This window comes from Oculina patagonica, chromosome 6 (assembly GCF_052425735.1).
Source record: "Oculina patagonica isolate OP01 chromosome 6, crgOcupat, whole genome shotgun sequence".
Lineage (NCBI taxonomy): Eukaryota > Metazoa > Cnidaria > Anthozoa > Scleractinia > Oculinidae > Oculina > Oculina patagonica.
In genome coordinates, this window is record NC_135763.1 from 9,567,867 (window position 1) to 9,588,973 (window position 21,107).

A 21,107-nucleotide genomic window follows, 5' to 3' on the forward strand; every position below is an offset into this window, starting at 1 on the left:
TATTATAGTAACGATTAAAAGCGCCGTCCTTGCCAAATCGTCGCTGAAACACTCATAGATTAAAAACTGTAAGCCGGTAAATACGCGAGCAAGAACTGAGAATCCTGAGTGCTTCCACGAAAATTCGTCAAAAACAGGCTAAATTCAATTCATTACATTAACTTGATCAGTTAATAAATAAATTCAAATATTAAATATCCTATAGCACAGACTAACATTGCTACTTTATAACTTGCGCATGTATTACTAGACTGGAAAACAGATATTTCCCAATGGCTAATGCATTATGTGTTCGCAAGGGTTTATTTTTTTTAAACTTTCACGAGGCGTAACTGAGTGACAAAAATTGAACTCACAGAAATGAAAAATTTATCCTCGTACCTGGTTTATCTCGTATCGCAGAAAATTTTTTCCGCAAAATTTTGTCCGGCCAATTTTGCGTTTCTAAGCCTCGCGAATTTAATATGGCACTAGGGCATAAAAACAGAAAGCAAAAGTGAAGTAATTCTCGAAAATATTAAACAATTATCCTGCGAAATCGCGCGGAATATCGCCTGATACTTAGCCGACGAGGCCGTAGGCTAAAATCAGACGATATTCCGCAAGATTGAGCAGGATAATTGTTTTATTATTCAACAAATTGTCAACGAAACACATTTTGCACATAGAAAAACTGTAAATGTGCCGCGCTTTACAAGATTTCGGACGAATCTTCGCAACCTACGAATATCGCAGGATATCTGTTATGTACGGATGACAGATATCGTTTACATTTTGACCATATATGGGCAGCGCGCGCATCTGTTGAATAATAAGTGCAGATATTCCCTAGTAACTTTCATGTTCACTATAAAACAAGTGTTTTTGTGGGTGTTGAAATGAATTTAACAACATTGAATTTTTTTACTACCTTCCTATAGTCTTAAATTGTATTCATTTGAAACTTACATACAATTTCAATTTGACTTCTTCCTAGCGGTTCCAATTCATTTTTTTCGATATTTGATAACAATTAAATTATTTGTCCTAACAAATTTGAAAAACCGATAAATTAATTCCTCGCCTATGTTAGGCATGTAACATAGAAATCTCTAAAGAAATTTCGTGTAACTGTGTAGCGCATATAACTAGTGAATTGAAACGATAATTAAAATGAAAATGAAAAATGCGCCTATGGTAGTATAATGTTTCAATGCGTTTCGGGGCTACTGCCCCTTCTTCAGTGGAAAATGTGAAATGCCATCTTAGAAACGTATGGAAACATTATGCTACCATCAGGCGCATTTTTCATTTTCATTTTCATTTTAATTATCGTTTCATTTCATTATGTTAGGCATGGCTGCATTATTCGACCAAAACGACCAGAATCCATTTTTTTGTTATCAAGGTACTTAACTTTCAATAGATTGTGTAAATCTGAATAGAAAAAGAAAACAAAAAGAATTCTGGTGTTGTGGTCAGTGCAAATCTTTTATCTCCACTATTTTGCCCGTAATTTTGGTTTTTTTCACACTCAAGTTAGCCAGTTCCAGGTTTTATGAGGAGGGAGGACTGGAGAGAATAAGTTCCTACTTGACTTATGTGGCTTGTTTACTTTTGTTTTGTTTATTTGATGTTGTAGTTGTTGTTGTGCTTTATTTCGCTTGTTTCACCAAAAACTGACTACACTTGCTTTTCTTCTTTTAAGAAAAAAAATGATTAAATTTTTTAATGAAATGAGTCTGAAATTGACCTAGCTGCACATTCACAGCGAAATTACTAACATATTGCTAACCCGAGGTGGCCTCCCCTATAAGCCTGGTGGTTTCCTGGAGGTCTCCTCGCCCTATCTACTTTAGTTATTTTGTAATAATTCATTTCAAAAGTGGCTAATAAATGATGATGATGATGATGATGATGATGATGAAACATATGAAATATTACAACACCATCCACCATCACAGCGACACGGCCTTACCTCATTTAATTTAAACAGGCCATCTACTTCAAAACAAACTTATTGCACAACAAACCGTTTTTACTACGACATCCCATGACTAAAACTAACGCGATGACCATTCTGTAATTGCATTTTGCATTAAAACGAAGTCAAGTGCAAATGCTTTCAAACTAAAATGAGTTCCACAACCCACATTGTCAATTTCATGCAAATCAAACTTATTAAGTTGTCAGGCATCGCTTTGAAACATAAGCAAGAGGTGACTTCGAAATAGCTTTCTCGTTTCGTGTTTCTTTTTTAACCTAGTGCAATTAGTAGGAGAATAAAGGAACGATCGAATTTTGTTAGTCGTAGTCAAATAACGTCATACAACCTTCCCTATCCCACTCTACACAGTCAAAACCCGTCACATTTCGCCATCATTCTTCTCAGACTCCAGATTCACTTCTGTTGCTGATATACTTTAGCTTGGTACTCCCTAGGGGCTCCCCCATGTCTCGTCCACTCTATTTCAAAGTCCCTGACAGTGATCTCAGCTCCTTGTCGCAGGGTGAGTCTTGTCTCGTCCAGACTCAGCTCGCACATGTCCAGATCGTCCTCGCCCGCCACTAACAACAAGGCGTGCTTGCCCGGGTGCAGCTCCATTTGGCGCGCAATCCACTGTCCATCAAAGTGTGCATACCTGAAACGCACACCGCACCCTTTTTAGCTCATGGATGACGTAGTCATGCAATAAGGTTTAGTAATGGACCTTGCTTAGTAATGGACCCTGCTTTAAACCTGGATTAATATAATTTATCTATTAGCTGGCTCACAGGAACCTTTAATTAATAAGAGTGGCGTGACCTGTGACGTTACTAACTTGTATCGTCTCCTTATACCACTGGGTCACGCACATCACGCATGTCACGCACGTCACGCACGCAACGCTTCTTCCCTCTGGAGACTCTAAGCGGATTATCGAAAATGAATCCGGGAGAAGTTAAAATCCTAAGACATACCGCAAATTTCTGGCATTAAACACATTCAAACGCATACTTATTTCGAACAGGCGATTGAGCTAGTATTTAGGCCATGCATGCCAACGGGTAAAAAAAAGCACTGCTTGTAATCTTGCGTCCAGATAAATGCGATCGATTTCACAATGATCAGCGTTTTTTGTAAAAAAAAAGTAACTTAAATGCCAAAAAAATATGTTAAAAAATAATAAAAATCAATATCAGTAGACAGTGTTATCGACACTTACCACCATCCCTGTTTCTTTAACTCGCTGTCTCGATACTGATTTGAGCGCCGCATGAAGGGCACGCGGAAATACCTCTGTGGCCTGCGTGGGGGGAGGGCTGGTGCAGCCGACGGCTCTGGGCGACTGGGTCTGGGAGGGAGAGGTGGGGCGTTTTCCGCTGCAAGGTAAAAATTTAAATAGTAACGAAAATGAAGTCGACAGTTCACGCTTCAATTAAAGTAACCCGTGTTCTCGTCCTTTTACTGATATGGGTCCTAAAATTGACGTGTTACTCGGCGTGTTATTTTATATTAGGGCCTTCAGTATTTTGACCATAAGTGGCCTTGGTCCTTTTCGTAAGTGCAAAACAACTTACCCGCTTGCATGATGTCCTGAGGGGCCCTTTGAGGGGCTCCCTGAGGGTCAGTCACTCGGGCCTTGTTTTGTTTCTTCCATTGGTGGTAAACCTTCAGTCGGCGATGGAATTCCTGCCGGCAGGCGTCCAACAGCTCAATATCTGCAATGATCACAAACGACAACAATTAGACAGCTACCTTGCCATTACCACTTGCCGTGTCATAAAATATTCGATAAACAAGGGGAATTTCTGAGCGACGTACTTATACAAATTGAGATTTGCATTCTGTTTCGATCTTGCATAAGTACTCCTCTGCAGCTTTCTGGTATTTCTTTTAAAACTTGATTAAGTATTCAATTCAATTTCAGAATTAGTTTGCACGTCACATAACGGGCTAAAATGGTGTCACTTCGGCCTTTGAATCAGTCGACTTCAATGCTATTCCATTCAGGTTCCCTAAAAGGATGATAAACAGAGTTTCTTGAATACTCCGGGAAGGGGAGGGAAGACTCACCACATGAAGTATTAATAGTGTCACGCAACTCGGCGTATTTCCAGGACGTCAAGTCGTGTTTCTTTTTCTCTTGGGTTGGCAGTGCTCTGCAAAAAAACATACGACAAATTAAAGGCGGATTCTGGGAGGGTTGTGGGTTTAAATCCCATCTGGAGCTCGGATTTTTTTTTTCCTAGTTTCTATTTAATACAGAAATGCATCATGCAGTATTTCTTCAGAAAGACTCACTTGGTGGTTAGATGGTTGCATCTCAGGTAATCTTTGATGTGACTGCGCGATGCAGTTACCGTAATGATTCGTTTAGCGCCCTCCTATCATAGCGCCCCCTAGCTTTTTTTTATGAGTCATATGTGCCTGTCTTGATTTGACTATGTGCCTGCGTGATGCGGTTCTAATCAAGACCCGCATTTCACCCTTGCTCACCATAGAGTCTCCAGTAGCTCAGTGGTAGAGCATCCGACTGGATCACGAAGGGTCGTGGGTTTAAATCCCAACTGGATCTCGGATTTTTTTTCTGAGTTTCTATTTAATACCAAAATTTATCGTGGATTCTGATTAAAGCGCAAAACAAATTTTGGTGCAAGTGTGCCTCTTGCAGACGCTTCATTTCACACCATGTTTTCTCCCCTGGAATTCATCTACATGTTACTCACCTCTGTAATGGCAGCTGGGGGACCTGTTGCGCGGCTTCCGTGTCCACAGCATCAGGGCCCTGTGCAAGTCGTAAAGCCAGTTCCCGGTCCCTGCGCTCCTGTTCAATCATCGCTAGCCTGGAAACAAACACAAGTGATCAGTGATAACTTTTCTCAACTCGTGCCATAACTAAATGTCATTTAGACTCACCTTCGTTGTTCCTCCTCCCTTGCTTTTTGCTCTTCTGCGGCTTTCAACGCCTATAGATCAGTTAAAAGCAAACGTAAATCACCACTAATTACCAAGTAGCAAGCGTTCATATACCTGTAACAGGCTGTGCAATCTCGGGGAGTGGAAGTAAAGATTGCACGTGAAAACAAACATGCGATGAAAAAAGAATCGAGATGTGCTAGTCTGTAGTCTGTTCGTCTGACGGACTCAGTGTTTGTCTGCCAGTCTGCCTGCTCACTAATTTGTCTGTCTCTGTCTCTGTCTGTCTATTCAATATTAATAATGTATGTCTACCTTCCGCAAATGACTGTGTCTGACTGCCTACCTCTCAGACGCATGCCTGTTTGCTTGTCTGTTAATCTGTTTGTCTGTCTTTATGCCAAACTGCAACTATCTATCTTTCTGTATGTGTGTCTTTCTTCAGTGTCTGTCTGCCTGTCAATTCAATGATAATCATGTATCTGTCTAGTACCTTCCCGCAAATGTCTGTCTGACTGCCTACCTCTCAGACACACATGTCTGTTTGCTTGTCTGTTAATATGCAAGGCTGTGCTCTAAGAAAAATTACAAGGAGCCCAAAGGTTCCGAACTATGAGATCTTGAGGGTGCCCAGCATAAAGTTTATATGAAAGAAATAAGATTATCTGGTCGCCCAAAGACAAACGTTAGTCGCCTGAGGCACCCGGGCACCCTTAGAGCACAGCCCTGATATGTCTGTCTGTTTGTCTGCCTTTATGCCCAATTGCAACTATCTATCTTTCTGTATGTGTCTTTCTGTCTGCGTGCCTGTCTATCTGTCTGTCTGTCTAACTGTCTGTCTGTAGTCCGTCTGCTATCTATCTTCTGTGCTATCTGTCTGTCTGTCTGAGTGTCTGTCTGTCTGTCTGCCAACCTGCAACTGTCTGTCAGCCTCTTCTTTTTCCCTTCTCTTTCTTTCTTCTTCTTCTCGCTGGCGCTGCTCTTCCTCTTCCAGTTTACGCCTCGCTTCCATTTCCATTCTCCTGTGTGCAAATGTTTCAAAACATTAATGCGGAAATTTCCATAACTTAAAGTACTTTTGCGGACAGGGTAGGACGATTGTAAAGAGCATAAGTCCTCTGTCAGCAGCTATTGGGCCAAGATGGAAACATCTGCGATATTGGTCACTGTGACACCTAAAACAATTATTTCCAACTTCGATGTAAGTCACAAGACACGAAAACGATATTAATTTGCACCTTTCGGACAATATACTGTGAGTAGCCTATAAATGGTCTGTTTTCCTTTATAGAAATCGCCACCTGGGAGGTGAGCTTACACTCACTGTTAAAAAAAGTGTTTCTTCCATCAATTCTCTCCCAGAATAACAAATGTGGCATTTTTTTTTGTATTGGTTTGAATCGGACTCTTTTCGGAATGATCTCCAAGAAAAATTGAAATCCCACACAGTAACTCTCAGCTAATTACCCAAACCACCGTACGCTCTTGTGTAGCCGTTTTTCCTTTAGTCCACTACTACTTACTAATCCTCATCGAGCCCATGTGGACGTTTGGGATGTGAAATAATTGCGTGGAATTGATAACGTTACAGATTTTTTTATCAGTGATAACGTGACAAAAGAGTGATTGTGTGACGAGCTAAAGAAAGGACTGAGGCCAGATCAAAGTGCATAGCGAAAAGGTAAGTCCTCGAGCCAATTAAGTGGCCCATACTTGCTGGAGCTTATTCCGGTTTCTGTAGCATTAAGCGTCTAGGAGTATTTCTACTCCCCCCTGGATGGGATGCTAGTCCATCACAGAGTTACCCCCCAGCAGTAAATACGCCAGTACCCATTTATACACCAAGGTGAAGAGAGGCACTATGAAAGTAAAGTGTCTTGCCCAAGAACACAACACAGTTACCCCGGCCAGGGCTCGAACCCGAACTAATTGATCTGGAGTCCAGCGTGCTACCCATAAGGCCACCGCGCCTCCCACAGTGCATTGTAACCACCACTTACATTCTTCTCTCCTCTTCTTCTTGTTTTCTCTTCCGTTCTTCCTCTTCTCTTCTCTTTCTTTCCAGTTCCATCTGTTCCTGTATTTTTCTCAGTCTTTCTTGTTCCTCTTCAATTTTCTGTTGTTCCACGCGCTGTTCCACGTCCTTCAGTTGTTTGTTTAACTTGTTAACAAGATCGAAGTACAGGGCATCAATGGCGTCTCGCTTCATCAGAGTGCCCTGCAGTGGAGACGAGAAGAATTTTGATTCTCTTTTGTAGCAAATATCATTTTTAAGTAACGTAAGCAACTATTTAAGGAGATTCAAGGAGAAGTCACTGTCATACGATACAATAGAGAAGTAGTAGTAAACTGTGTGCATTTCTGACCATATCTCTAAAACTCAAACATTGAACATGAACACTAAAAGTAAAGTAAACAAATGTGTTGGTCATTTTAAAGTTCAAGCGTAAAGCGTAAGCTGAAAGGTAAAGTGAGTTTTTTTTTTATTCTTAAACACATCAAACCATCAAAACGTTCAAAAAATAACGAAAGACCATTGTACTAATCCGTAAAGCAAGTCCAAAAATGGCCTTCAAACAAATATAGAGCCTCAAGTTAACACACTTTTCTTCCTTTTGTTTTCAAAGTGGCGGCTTCACTAGGGCGAGAATCGACGAAACCACTGACGTTCCACTTTTCAAATCCTAGCAATTCTAAATTTATAACCAAGCTATCTTGAAAAAAACGAACAAGAACGTTAACCAAATGGTCAACTTTGCTAGTGTTTTACCTTGACTTTTATGACAGCATCGTCAATGGCTTTTCCAAGTCCTTCTACGTTTTTAGCCAGCACGTTTTGGTCTTTCTTCAATGATCCCACTAACACGAGAAAGAAAAAAATGTAAAGTTTATCAGACTGTTCGCGCCTGAAATGGTCTTGCAACACCCGTGGCTACTACAACCTTGTAAGAAAAAAGTGACCTCGTAGTAATAAACCACACATCGAAGACAAAGCGAGAGAAATAAATGTATCCAGTGGCGAGCACGGGGGAACCGAGTGACCAGCGGCAAGCGCGGGAAAAGATTTTACTGATAGAAAGCGCGGGAAACCTTGCGACTGGCTAAACGCGCGGGGAAACGTGCGAGGGAAACCGCGCAACTAGCGAAAAGTGCGAGAAAACGTGTAGCCGGCCGCAAGCGCGGGAAAACAGTAACTGCCAAGCAGGGTATCAAGACATGTTACTGGCCGACGCGGGAAAACTTGACGCCTTTTCTCTGATTGGCCACAACACGTCAGTTGCACCTTTATTAATTTTAAAACAACAAACGGAGAAAAACGTTACTTAATCTAATTTCACTGAGCTAAAATTTTAATTGTAGCTCAGTGAAAAGGTCTCACCAGATTAACGGTACGTTAGTAAGTACGGTTTGATTTGAAAGCCAACAGATCACAGCCCTTACCTAGTTTTCCTAAAGTTTCAAGTTGAACCTGTAGTCTTCGGATTTTGATGATGCCTTGATAACTAAAAACAAGTGAGATAACATGGCAAAAATTCGCCTAAGCAAACACCTCTTGAACGATGTAAAAGTGTTGTGTTGTTACATGACTGGCTACTGACAAAGTAAATTGCAAAGATATGAAACAGAAGAATGGAAATACTCTACGTTTTAAGGATTACAAGCATCTCGTTTGTTTATCCCAGAGACTAATGGCAGAATCTCACGTGTCTTAATGTCTGGCATTAATCTTTACTACGTGAGAAACAAGGCATGTTTTGATGCGAATTTTCTAATTGGCGTAAAAAAGAAAACAGAATCAACAGTACACTAACGTGTGGTGTAAACCGAAGAATGCGGTGCTTTTTTGTCTCCACTAACGAACGAACAGTAGATTTAGTGCTAGCATTTTAAAACCCATGCCCTCAGACAATTTTGAATTCAGCTTCCGGATTATCAGACGATCATAATTCGTAAAAACTGTCACTCTGAAAGAGAGTTACGTTTAACAAAGTGATCTGATCATCACGTTCATTTATATAGATACGTACCGAGGTTTGTGGCGACATACTGCTAAAAACATTTTAACAGTTTTCTGAACACGAATGATAGCTGCTGCGCGGAATTCAATCTTCTTCATCACTGAAATAAAACAATGAACAAAAATTGAAACAGACAATGACAACTAAAGGTAATCCCTTGCTTTGACTGAAAAGCAACCCTTCTGTCTGCTTTTACAGTAACTACAGTAACTTACATGAGGGACGCTTTCGGAAATACTCGCCAAAGCACCCGAAGAGTTTACGATTGTTATTATCCAAAAAAAATTATGTAGCGAGTGCTCTCCGAAAATTATCGCCTTCACTGACTACAACAGGAAAAATACGGGCTCAAGATATTCGACCGTTATGACATGTTCCGACATGTTCTGTTAACTACAGCATGTAATAGAGGCCAAGCCGCCGGGGCTTATCCTGGTTGCCTTAATGACGCAGGGTCTGCTTTAAAACCTGGAATCTTTCAGCAGATATGTCACAATGTGTTAGGTATTTTTCATTATACAAAATTAATTAGTACATATTAAAGAAGCCCTTTAAAAAAAGAACATTTAATCCCGGTATTAAATACATAGAAAAGCACCAAAGAAGTAATAATAAGCCGAAGAGGAACAAGGAGGGTTCAAATCTGGAAGATTCAGACGGATTGCGAACGTAAAACTTTGTTGTACCGAGCGGCCACACTTACATTTAATGACGGACAGCGTTCCCCAGATGGCTCGTCTCCACCGTGTTCTGATCAGCCATGTAAGAACTTTCGAGATGATATTTTTCAAGCTCTCAGGGTCAGAATGCATGATCTCGTCAAACTCTGCAAACTTAAAAATAAGAATATAATTAGTATACAACAATCGCCATCTGTCGCGTACATATATATTAGCTCCGCCCTCTTCTATATGCAATAAAAGATTTTTGCAGGCAGGTATCTTTTTTCACCCCATCTCCCGCCTTATTTGTTTTTCTCTTGCCTTAATTCACAAATCAAATAGTATTACGTGCAACGCTTGCGAGACATGTTTGTTATCTACTGCAGGTAATGTTCTGTTCAAATTGTGTCGCGATAAAATAACAAGACAAGTTTGGCGAAACATTGCACAGTTTTAAAGTCGCTTTACTATACCTTGCCAGGGCGAAAAAAGATCTTGGAAAGGCCAAACTTGTAATCTTTGTCATCCATCCCAAGGGCGTGAAACAATGCCTGAACAAAACAAACGACAGAGAAATTAATGTAAAGAGCTTTAAAGCAGACAGGCCACAATCAACCCTGAAGAAAAACAGGAACGTTCACTAATAACCTTGCAAAACATTCTTGGATCAAGTCGTGCAAGGCGAGGAGGTAAGTAATCTTTGTACCTGAAAAAAAAAATCATTACAGCATCAGTTTACACTGTCTATTGACATTTCACCTGTTTCAACTCTGCCACCAAGCAAGTTGTGTTAAGTTCTTTTCAAGTCCTATCGCCCGTTTTAAGGGTCGTAAGAAGTTTTAGCTTATCGCGTTATGCTCAGTAAACCAAATGCTAGCATCTTTATTTTTGATACACCTTGGATAAAAATTGCTTAAAAATTTGCACCAATTTACGTTATATTTAAGACAATGGTGAGGTGGCACGTTTCTACGATCAGGGAGAATATACTGAATATACTGCCTTTACAATGACGTCTGCAAATGGTTGTATATTCTAGTCTTCTCGGAAAAGGACGATAAACCGTAGGCCCCGTCTCCTGTATTTTCCGTGTCACGGTGATCAGCAGGGGACGAAAAAGAACCCACACTTGTCGTTAAGAGCAGGGCACGGAGTTCCCGGTGTTGTGGTCCGGTCTTTCTCGTTATACTGTTGTACTAATGAAGTGCTCGGAGACATTAGCTATAGAAGCTACTCTACAATCCGAGGGTAAATAAAAGTGATGTGATGTGTTTCTCTTTTTTCCTTCACAGCCGGTAAACTTCAACTCTTTTAAAGCTGCCACACTATAGCTCCTACTCAACCTTCTCCTTCATTATTCAGAATACTTACACAGTTTTTTTTACTCACATTTGATAAAGATCTTTAAACGGTGCGCGAGATGGCCATCCATCCTGCATCAAATTCAAAACAGACACCATGCCAGCGCATTCCAACTGACTCAAGATCGAGCCACCTTCAAAATCCTTCGCGCACATCTTTCCGTTTGGCTTGATACATCGAATGAAACTCGCACCCTGGTAACACATTCAAAAAGAGGTATAAACAAGACGTTTTCTAAAGAAACTGTTGTGCTGCGTCGTTGTAGCTAATTATCAAGTGGAAGTTGGTAAAGGTTAATAAATGCTAGTTATGCAACGCTTTCGAGTGGTATACTACGGAATATCCCACGAGTCACTTGTATTTTCTCGGTATACACACGAGCCTTTAGGCGAGTGTGTATGCCAAGAAAATACAAGTGACAAGTGGGATATTCCATAGTATACCACGAGAAAGTGTTGTGTAACTATTTTATACCATGCCATAGAAAATACGCTTACTAAATTTCGTCGAGAATACAATCGCAGCGCACGATGGGAAGGTTGGGTTGAATACCGTCGAATATACAACGGCTTTCCTGTTTTCTGATTGGCTGTATTTTCTATGGCATGGTATAAAACGCTGTCGCAAATTATAAAGCCCGTTTGCTCGTCAAACGGGGCTACCGCTGGATCGAAACATCAGCTATCCAAATTCGCTACGGCGGTTTTTTTACCTTTATCGACTTCCAGTTGATAGTTGCATGTTAGAATCCTAGCTGGCACGAGGCTAAAAATGGTTATTTACAAAGCGCGGCGGGAACAGCAAGTAGCAGGATGGAGGCCTGTGGATTAAAAGACCATACCCTAACCACTCCGTCGCCCACACTCCTCCAAGTACAAATGGGCATTCTTTTGGGACTCGTCTGGCTATTCTCATTCCGGTTTAGGAATAACAGAATACACGGAATAATTCCCAAAAGAACGCATATTCTGAAAACGGAATACTGATGGCGGAAGTGACCGAAGAACTATTGTATCTGCAGTGCGCACGCGCGAATTGCGAACGACGCGTATGATTTCCCGCCAAAACTAACCCAAAAGAATGCATATTCTGCCTATTCCGAGTATTTAAACTGTATTCCGTATATCATTCCGTTCATTTTGCTATCTGTAGCAGAATAAAGAGAATAGTATTCCGTTCATTCCGAAAACGGAATAGGCCCCAAAAGAACGCGATCACTGTCTATTCCGAATATTCCTATTCCGGAATAGTCCCAAAAGAATGCTCCCAAAGTGAAGCCTGATTCAACAATGATGCAATACTGTTAACATTTAAAACTCCACTAAAAAAGAATTACTTACCGTGTTGCTGAGTTTTTCCATCAGTTGTTTCAGTTGTGTCTGTTGCAAAAACAATAAAAAAAAACTCAAATCAACTGACCGCGCGTGAATAAATCCGCACAGCTTAAAGGAGCTTTGTCATGGATTTTACCACATTTTTGAACAGCTAACATTTATATTTGTGTCGCAGGAAATTTAAACCTAAATATAATGGTCCATTTTTATTAAAATGCTATATTACAGCACTGAAACTGTTAACAAACGAAGGTTATATCTTCCTTCAGATGTTTAAAGATGATGTTTTCACAGATTTAGTGGCCGACCACTAATTTCAGTTTTGACCAGAAATCTAAACAATCCCCGTGGCATAGCTAGAGAAGAATAAAATGTAAAAATACTTATGCAGTGTCGGCAAAATTACCCTGAACTTGCTTCCAACGCTAATGAACCCAAGCTTCTTGCTGCCAGCCCTGCTGATGTTACCTCCAAACGACAATGAACCAATGTCGTTATTTTTGGGCGCTACACCTGGGAACAGACTCTTGAGGAAAGCATCTTTGCTGTCCTGTATCAGTTCCTCCAGATCACTGTGCAGGGCATCATTATCCTTCTCTATAAACTCTGCCTGTAAAAAAGTAGTATTTACGAAAGAATCTCAATGAGTCTCCGATATGGGGGGGTCATTAGCGGACGGTTAGTGCTAGTACAGTTTGGACATTTTCTTCTCCTTAAAGTTCGCCGTTTTCTCAAGCTTCGCCCTGAAGACTGTTTCCTTTTCGGAACAGATATCTCTACGGGCAAATATGCATGTGTATTTTTGTGCCAAATGGAGGTTTTTTTGGTGAGCCTCTAGTGCAATAGAGTAATTCAAGTAAATCTCACTAAAACACAGCATGGAAACAAAGGCAAATTGTGGCAACTTCTTGCAAAGTATCCAAAGACCCGAGGCGTTTCAGAATCCTGCTGTCCAATCAGAACAAAGCACGTGTACTTCGTCTTCGGTTCGTCCTCATAAGAGTACTTGTCGTTCACAACCCGTATTACACTATAAGGTGATTATTCATGCACCAGAGAGGATATGGTCAATAAACGTCTGGTAATTTCCTTCTCCAAAGGGCATTAATTTCGTATTTATTGTTTGGTGCGCGGAAATTTTAATTGGAAAGATGAACAAAAGGCTTCAACTGAGATCTGAGCCAGAAAACTGTTCACAGACTTACTGTATTATAGCAGACGGCTCCAGCAAAATGTCTAATGAGGAATCCTTCATCGTCTCTCATTTTCTTGTGGTAGATAAGATGAGACTTTCTTGGGAGCTGAAAAAGGGAGACAAGAACATTCCAAATTGTAGTCATTTACAAAATAAAGTCACGCATCAGTCCCGGAAGGGGGAACTCGTATATGAAAGGGGCGGGGTACTCATCATCTCGTTTAGGGGTGTAAATTAGTGAGTTAATGGTCTAAACCAATCAGTCATGGAAAATGGTATCTTTTAGGGGTCAAAAAAGCTTGAGCTACATGTACAGTGCATGCACACTTGGGTCTCCTTAAGGGGGTTTACATGTAATTCAAATTTTCCAATGAGCATCCCCGTCTCTTTCAATTGGGAGTCTAGGGGGTGGGGGTTGGGGGGTCAGTTTGACTCTGTGTGTTCAAACTACACTCAGTAGAGTGCGATCACATGCTCTGATGATGCTTGTTCATTAAAAGACCCCATTTGTCCTTCTGAAAAGATAAGATCTACGAGTGGGGTCTGCTTCAAAGCTACACCTACTCTACTCAGTTACAGCTCTGAAGATCAACACCAAATTTCTCCCTATACCATCAATACATCAACAAACAGACAGATAATGAGAATAATAGGAAAATCATCAACTAGTACAGATTGTCCTGATGAATCACAAAATTCTCAATTCTAACTTTAAAAGGAATGTATGAAAGACAGTAAAGAGAAGTGATTCTTCAATCACAGAAAGCACTTACCGCCAATCTAAAGTGGTTCTTGTGTTTTTGGTGAAGCTCTCGAGTGAAATGCTCTGCTGTTGGTTTAGGCAGCTTGCTCTCTTCATCCAGAATGTCTATAATTCCGGTCTTTTTTGCTTCAATCAGGGCTGAAATACAACGGTACATTTGAGAAAAGACTGAAAAGCCTCAGATCTATGCACTGATTTGGATAGAACAAGTACAAACCAAAGTTGTAAAACATAAGACGTCTCTGACAAGGAGGTGGGAGAGCTGACACTTTCAGTGTATCAAAGATACATGTAGATGTAAAGTCTGGACTCAGTTTATAGCAACCCATGCCATTGGAGCATATCCCGGTTTTGATAATATGATACATATTGCTGCTCCCCCTGCATGCGATGTCAATCCATTCAAGTTTAGCCCCTCCCTCCTAGAATTTTTCAAGTTGTCCTAACAATTCGCTGATATTCATTTATGCTCTTGGGTGGAGAAATGCACTGTGAAAGTGAAGTGTCTTTCTCATTCACGAACAAAACAGAATGCCCTGGGCATTGTGGGAGGGGGAGGGGGGTTGTATTTGTTGCAGTGTATTTTGCTCACCAATGCAATCTTGATTGTCAACGAATGTAATGGTTTTCACTCCCAGGCCTTCTTTGTCATACAACTCTTGCTCCTGTTATTAATAAGAGAGAAAACAAGTTGCTTCAAGTATGCATAACTTAAATTCAAATAAAATTGCCAGAATCTAAATAACAACACTGATGATGACGACAATGAGTAAGCTAAAAAGGACAGTGACATCAATCCCTACAGCATTTGTAATGTAGAAAAACAAATCTAATAGAATTTGCTACTTTGAGTACAAAGGTACCTGTAAACTAAATGACTTACTTGTTTAAGAATCCTGTCATTAAAAAGCTGTTGAAGCTTCTCATTGCAGTAGTTGATGCAAAACTGTTCAAAGCTGTTAAATTCATAATATTCTGTACAAAGAGAAAATAAATTAATGAATGTACATGTACATATTGTATCAATGTAGAGCATGCTGATGCACCCTGTAGAATTACAATACAGTAAGCTGATGTATAATTTTCATAGAGTTGGCCAGGTTTACATGAGCAAGTCGAATATAAATAAAAGCCCCAAAAATAAGAACAAAAGTTCCAAATACAAGTTCCATTGCTGGTGGAAATGTACATCAAAACCTGCATCAAAACCGTGTGCAAGAACAATTTTCTGGCAGAGCGATCTACTCAATTGTGCACGATTGGATTACTGTACAGTGCATGCTTACTTATACTAAATTTGATTACACAGCTCTGCTAGCTATGTTATAAATATTGTTGACCCAACTCACCAAAGCCAGCAATATCCAAAACACCAATGAAAGTGAATGAATTCTTAAAAGGGAAGCACTGGTTGATCTGGCCGACAATATGGTCAAACAGCTTGGTGTAAAGAGCTTTTGCCAAGGCATCTCTGGCAGCACAAGCTTGCTCTGGTTTTAGTGGCACTCTGCACAAAATAAACAACAACAAAGGCACATTGTTAGTCTCAAATAACTAGCAAATACATCAGATGTTTGTTGTCATATTTTTTGTTGCTGTTGCTGTTTCTGTTGTCATTGGTGTTGTTTTAAAATGTGGACTGGTGCAAAACCTTTCATACAAGAAAGTAAGGTTATTGTTTACCTTTAGGAGTGTCTTCAGTAGATAATTGTACAATGTACGGTATCTTGCCAGGATTACATTGCCTTTTATCAATTTAAAGGTTATTTACTTGCAATTAATATTTTGAGGGAACGCAACTTCTGATCAGTGATTCAGAACCTTAAATCATAGGGCAGAAATTACTAAGGCCTGTGTACATGTACATTAATTTACGTTTGATGATACATGCAGTATTATTAGTGCACTGGCCCTGGGCCTCAGTTTGAAATCAGTGAATGGAGGCCAATGGCAACAGGTTGTCTGTTGAGGTCTTGGAAGCTTGAGATATAATGCCATCAAATTTCACATATATATAGGTTATTCACCAACCTAGGTCGGTCCGTATTGGGAAAAACTGTGCCTGAGGTCTTGGATACCGCCCTCGGCCGGTTCCAAGACCGAGGGCACAGTTTTTCCCAATACGGACCGACCTAGGCTGGTGAATAACGTTTTTATTTTTTTCCTACTTTATTTGTTTTTAAAAGAAACCTAGAAAGATTGTGTCACTAAATCTTTGTTTGTATATGCGCGCCATTTAATTTCAATGTTGAGTCGATCGACGGGTTAGCAAGAGTGTAAAATGCTGTTTGTTATTTAGTTCGAAATAAATTAAATGAACCGTATTTACAGAAAGGTTCAGCATATTAACTGAATTAACACTGAAGAGATTCAATCAAAGAAATTGAAGTAGTAAATAAATGTAAAATCGAGCCAAAGCATTATCATTGACAAAACTAAACGCCAATTCCGGCTTCCCGATGAATGTTTTGATAAAGAACTCTGTTCGCAGGATGCTAAGTTCGAGAACTTCTCCAACAAAAAAATACTATCTGACGGAAAGACAGTTTCGGTATAGTTATACACACTTGAATTTAACGAATTAATAAGCTCTGCGATGATTCCCAGCATAATTATTTTGTAATAAACAGTGCGAAAGTGAAACTGAATGAAATGCGAAGTTTGGACGTACGGCACAATATTGTGAGAATTATTTTGGTTGTTTTTAATTAACGAATCTCATTTTCTTGAATGATGGCAACGTAAACTAGAGTTTTGTTTTGGCAAAAAAGTGGCCGATAAAAAGACAGTTTTTACTCAAAATTGAAGTTTAAAACCGGCGCAGCTTATCCTTATGGCGTGAAAATGATTGCAAAATGCACAAACAACCACAAACTCAACAAACTATCAACTAGAACTTAATTTGTCGATAAACAAAATAAGAAGAAGAAGAAATTAGAAGAAAAATTTGAAGAACTTCGAGGCCTTTAATTCCACTTCTATTCTGTCTTTTCGCATTTACAACAGTTGGTGAGCGGCTATTTCGATTTTGCTGAGCAAATCTTTCATGTGTTCGTTCGTACAACGCAGCAAAATGATTTTGCGCGGAAAGTACACTCGACGATTCATCTCGCAATGGTTACCGCCCGCTCCCGGAACCAATCAGATCGCAGGATTTGTAGAATACCTCCCGCTCACGAACAAAGAAAAAAAAAATTAAAAGTATTTTTGTTCGTAAAAAAAAGGGAATGAAAAACTTGCATTTGTATGTATAACAAGCCAAACACAGTTTTAAAACACAACTAAAGTAAAGGGTGCACTCTGATTGGTTGATTTATCCTCTACTATTTGCCCATGGGTGTACTCTGATGCATGTCTTCAACCTGAACTTAAGAAGCTAGAGGTGATAGCCTCATCCGACTCTTACGCTTCTTTTGTGCTTAGCAACCTCCTGTCATTGTACATCCATAAACATCTCAATAGTGTATGCTATGGCATTTACCATTTGTTAACTATTAAACTGTTGCAGTTTTCTCTTGATGTTACATGTATGTTAGTTCTGAGAATTAATTATTACTTATAAGTAATAATACTAACAATTGACAAGTTGATTGCTGTTGAAACTCGCAGGATTAAATTACACTGTTATAGTAGTGAAAAGACAAAAGTTATTATTTCTTGGGTGAGTTATTTTAAGCAGTAAGATTATAACTTTAGGTAGTGATAGGCTATATTAGTTTTTATTAAGACAGTGGTTAATGATTAAAGCAAAAATGAAATAATACAGACAATATTTGGTGTTGATGTTGTCCAGACCTCATGTCAGAACCGCCAGCCGACATCTTCCTTGTTGTTAAAGACATCTTCAGCTCCTCAGGAGACACATCCAACAGCTTTGCAGCAATATTCAAGGAGTTTGTACTTTTAGATGACACCACTGAGCCACCTTAGAAAATAATTTTAAAAGAAGATAAATCATTAATTAAAGAGCTTTAATGTGCTGTTACTTAAATCGATGTCCACCGTTCACACCCCTGGCCGCACCAGCTTGAATCCCAGAAATTCTTATAAGTTGTTGCACAAAATATTTTATTAATAACTTAGATACCTTCTGTGTCTCCACTGTCCTCAAAAGCAATGTTTCCAACGTGAAGAACAGCAGCAACCACTTTGAAAATATTTGCTTTCTCTTCCTCTGAAAAACCCACTCTGTTCATGGACTCCTCCATTCTACGGTAATCTGACACATCGTCAAGACTTGGGTCTTTTATGGAACCTTGTTTCAAGTACTATGAGAAAAATTTGCCATAGTGAATTATATTGTATTTTTTAAAACAAACCTTAATTAAAGACCAAAGTTATAATGAAAAATCAATATACAGGTCATACAGTACATACATGTAATATAAAATATACATGCACCATGTTTTCCATAATCCCACACCACTGCTACATGTCTGCGACTATTTTGGCCTAATTTAATTTATAACTTTAAAAGAAATCATGAAAGAAACCCACTGAAACCTGATGGCTGATTTAACAGCTTTTAAACTTGTGAAAAACGTGGGAAGTGACCACTATCTAGTGGAGACTAGGCTTAAGCTGAAGTTAAAGAGAAGCCCAAGGGAAAAGGAAGGTCGAACAAGATTTGACATGCAAAAGCTGGCAGATGAAGAAATACGCAACAAATACAACATTGAGGTCAGAAACAGATTCCAGGTCCTAGAAGGATTGGAAGAAGAAGAAAATGCCGAACAAAAGAACAACAGAATGGAGAACATCTATGTTGCAACTGCTAAAGAGGTACTGGGCACAGCCAAGAGGTCAAGTAAACCTTGGTTATGTGGAGGAACGTGGAAGAAAGTAGAAGAAAACTGAAACTGAAGCTCGAAAGTACAGTTCAGAAAGAGTCAAACAAAGAATAAGGGAGCAGTATAAGGGAAAGGACCGGGAAGTGAAAAGGAGTGCACGTGAAGACAAGAGGCGCTGGTTGAATGAGATGGCAGGCAATGCTGAGAGAGCGGCAGAAAATGGAAGAACTGGGGAATTACATCGAATAGTGAAGACCTTGACAGGTGAGAAGAGAAGAGCGAGTAATGGAACGCAATTCTGTACACCCATTTCATAGACTTTGAGAAAGCATTTGATTCTGTTCATAGAGAAAGTCTGTGGAACATCATGTCAATGTACGGAATCCCAGAAGAGCTTATCGCATTGGTGAAGGTGCAGTCTTGGATGAGGGTGGAACAACAGAATGGTTTCAAGTCCAATCAGGAGTAAAGCAAGGATGTGTCATGTCTGGTTTCCTATTTCTATTTGCAATTGACTGGGTCATGAGCAGGACTACGGAAGGTAGAAGAACTGGTATACGATGGAAGTTCACCTCGGTCTTAGAAGACCTAGACTTTGCAGACAACATCGCTTTGTTGTCGTCCAGGTACGTCGACAAAAGAAATAAGACCAGCAGGCTAGTCGATGAAGCTGCAAGAGTCAGTCTTAGGGTCAATGCAAAGAAGTCAAAAGTCATGCGAGTGAATGCCAGAAACGACCAAGGACTAGAGATTAATGGTGAGCAGGTAGATGAGGTGGAAGAATTTGTGTACTTAGGTGCATTGCTAGACAAAGAAGGCGGAACAACCAAGGACATACAGCATAGGCTAAGTAAAGCTAGACAGGCTTTCTATAGGATGCGAAGATTATGGGACACCAGTGAGATTGGAAGGAAGATGAAGGTACAATTGTTTAAAACAATTGTTAGGTCAGTTTTGATGTATGGATGTGAGGCTTGGAAACTTATGAAAACAGAAGCAAAGAAGCTGGACGGTTTCCAATACAAGTGCATGAAGAGGATTCTAAGAATAAGGTGGCCTCAGACCATATCCCACCAACAAATCCAGGAGAATACAGGAGTGAACAGAACGAGCGATGAGATCAGACGCCGAAGATGGAACTGGATTGGTCATATAATGAGGAAAGGCAGAGAGGAGCATTGTGTCACAGCTTTGGAGTGGAGGCCAGAAGGGAGAAGAAGACCAGGTCGACCAAAAACAACATGGAGGAGGATGGTTGAAGATGAAAGGCAAACAGCTGGGTGGCAGTCATGGGCGAATGTCAGAGCCCTTGCAGCAAATCGTAGTGGGTGAAAAGAGAATGTCAAAGCCTTATGTGCCTTATGGCATGGAGAGATATAGGTATAGGTATAGGTAGGTAAACTTGTGAAATCTATTAATACCAAAAATTACAACTCCCAAGCCATCTAGGAACATTAACATAATTATATACAAATGTAGGTTTATGGAATAATTATACTTTCAGCTTACCAGAAAATCTTCTGCATTTGTTATTCCAAGCTTTGATTTCATCTGTTGAGGTGCTCCTGAACAGAGTCTGTAAAACACATGGTAATTTCTTTCTCCTTTACTCTGCTTGCAGATGCGAGACTTCTCCAGAAGATAGTGTGAAATGAACCCTCCAACAACTGTGACCTGTTGATCAAGAAAAAGAAACAGGACTTTTTTTAACCAGAAACAAGTTCCCAGTCAAATCAGTAGTTGGGCTGCTGATTGCAAGCGGCTGTTGTGAAGAAGCTAACATGACAATGAGACACATTTGTTGTTGTAGTCTACAATCTCCTCATAGATCAAAATGATATTCAATTTGTTTCTTTGTGTTCTTGCTGCAGTGATGATTGTGAGCCAAGACATCAGAAGTGCTCCGTATCAAAAATTACAGTAAGCCGATTAACTCACAATTCACTGCGATAGCCATTACGTCATCCAGACACTTTGTTTCATATTGAGAGAACTGTTCATTTCAAGTTTTGTTTTGCAAAGTACAATTTTGCAATGAACAGCTGAGGTAATGGAGGTAAACATTTTTAGAGAGAGAAAACTGATGTAACTACAGATTTTCAA

General features: G+C 39.9%; 1 protein-coding gene across 2 annotated transcripts in view; it reads right to left on the reverse strand.

The window, feature by feature from the left end:
- Positions 1-317: 317 nt before the first annotated feature.
- The window catches only part of LOC144658998 (unconventional myosin-VI-like), a 27,562-nt gene continuing 6,772 nt past the window's right edge, over positions 318-21,107 (reverse strand). The window contains exons 9-33 of one of the 2 annotated variants that reach the window (XM_078519519.1): positions 20,514-20,678; positions 18,302-18,482; positions 18,010-18,139; positions 15,564-15,721; positions 15,098-15,189; positions 14,807-14,879; positions 14,225-14,352; positions 13,462-13,557; positions 12,663-12,866; positions 12,263-12,301; positions 10,950-11,116; positions 10,209-10,266; positions 10,034-10,111; positions 9,602-9,731; positions 8,908-8,998; positions 8,321-8,382; positions 7,650-7,738; positions 6,880-7,097; positions 5,793-5,901; positions 4,880-4,929; positions 4,690-4,806; positions 4,037-4,122; positions 3,541-3,681; positions 3,186-3,342; positions 318-2,621 (exon numbers count right to left, since the gene is read on the reverse strand). In XM_078519519.1, the coding sequence (XP_078375645.1) occupies positions 2,381-2,621; positions 3,186-3,342; positions 3,541-3,681; positions 4,037-4,122; positions 4,690-4,806; positions 4,880-4,929; positions 5,793-5,901; positions 6,880-7,097; positions 7,650-7,738; positions 8,321-8,382; positions 8,908-8,998; positions 9,602-9,731; positions 10,034-10,111; positions 10,209-10,266; positions 10,950-11,116; positions 12,263-12,301; positions 12,663-12,866; positions 13,462-13,557; positions 14,225-14,352; positions 14,807-14,879; positions 15,098-15,189; positions 15,564-15,721; positions 18,010-18,139; positions 18,302-18,482; positions 20,514-20,678 (3,060 nt within the window). In that variant the 3' untranslated portion in view covers positions 318-2,380. Of the gene's footprint in view, positions 2,622-3,185; positions 3,343-3,540; positions 3,682-4,036; positions 4,123-4,689; positions 4,807-4,879; positions 4,930-5,792; positions 5,902-6,879; positions 7,098-7,649; positions 7,739-8,320; positions 8,383-8,907; positions 8,999-9,601; positions 9,732-10,033; positions 10,112-10,208; positions 10,267-10,949; positions 11,117-12,262; positions 12,302-12,662; positions 12,867-13,461; positions 13,558-14,224; positions 14,353-14,806; positions 14,880-15,097; positions 15,190-15,563; positions 15,722-17,982; positions 18,140-18,301; positions 18,483-20,513; positions 20,679-21,107 lie in introns of both variants that reach the window. The other variant, XM_078519518.1, reaches the window with a different exon arrangement.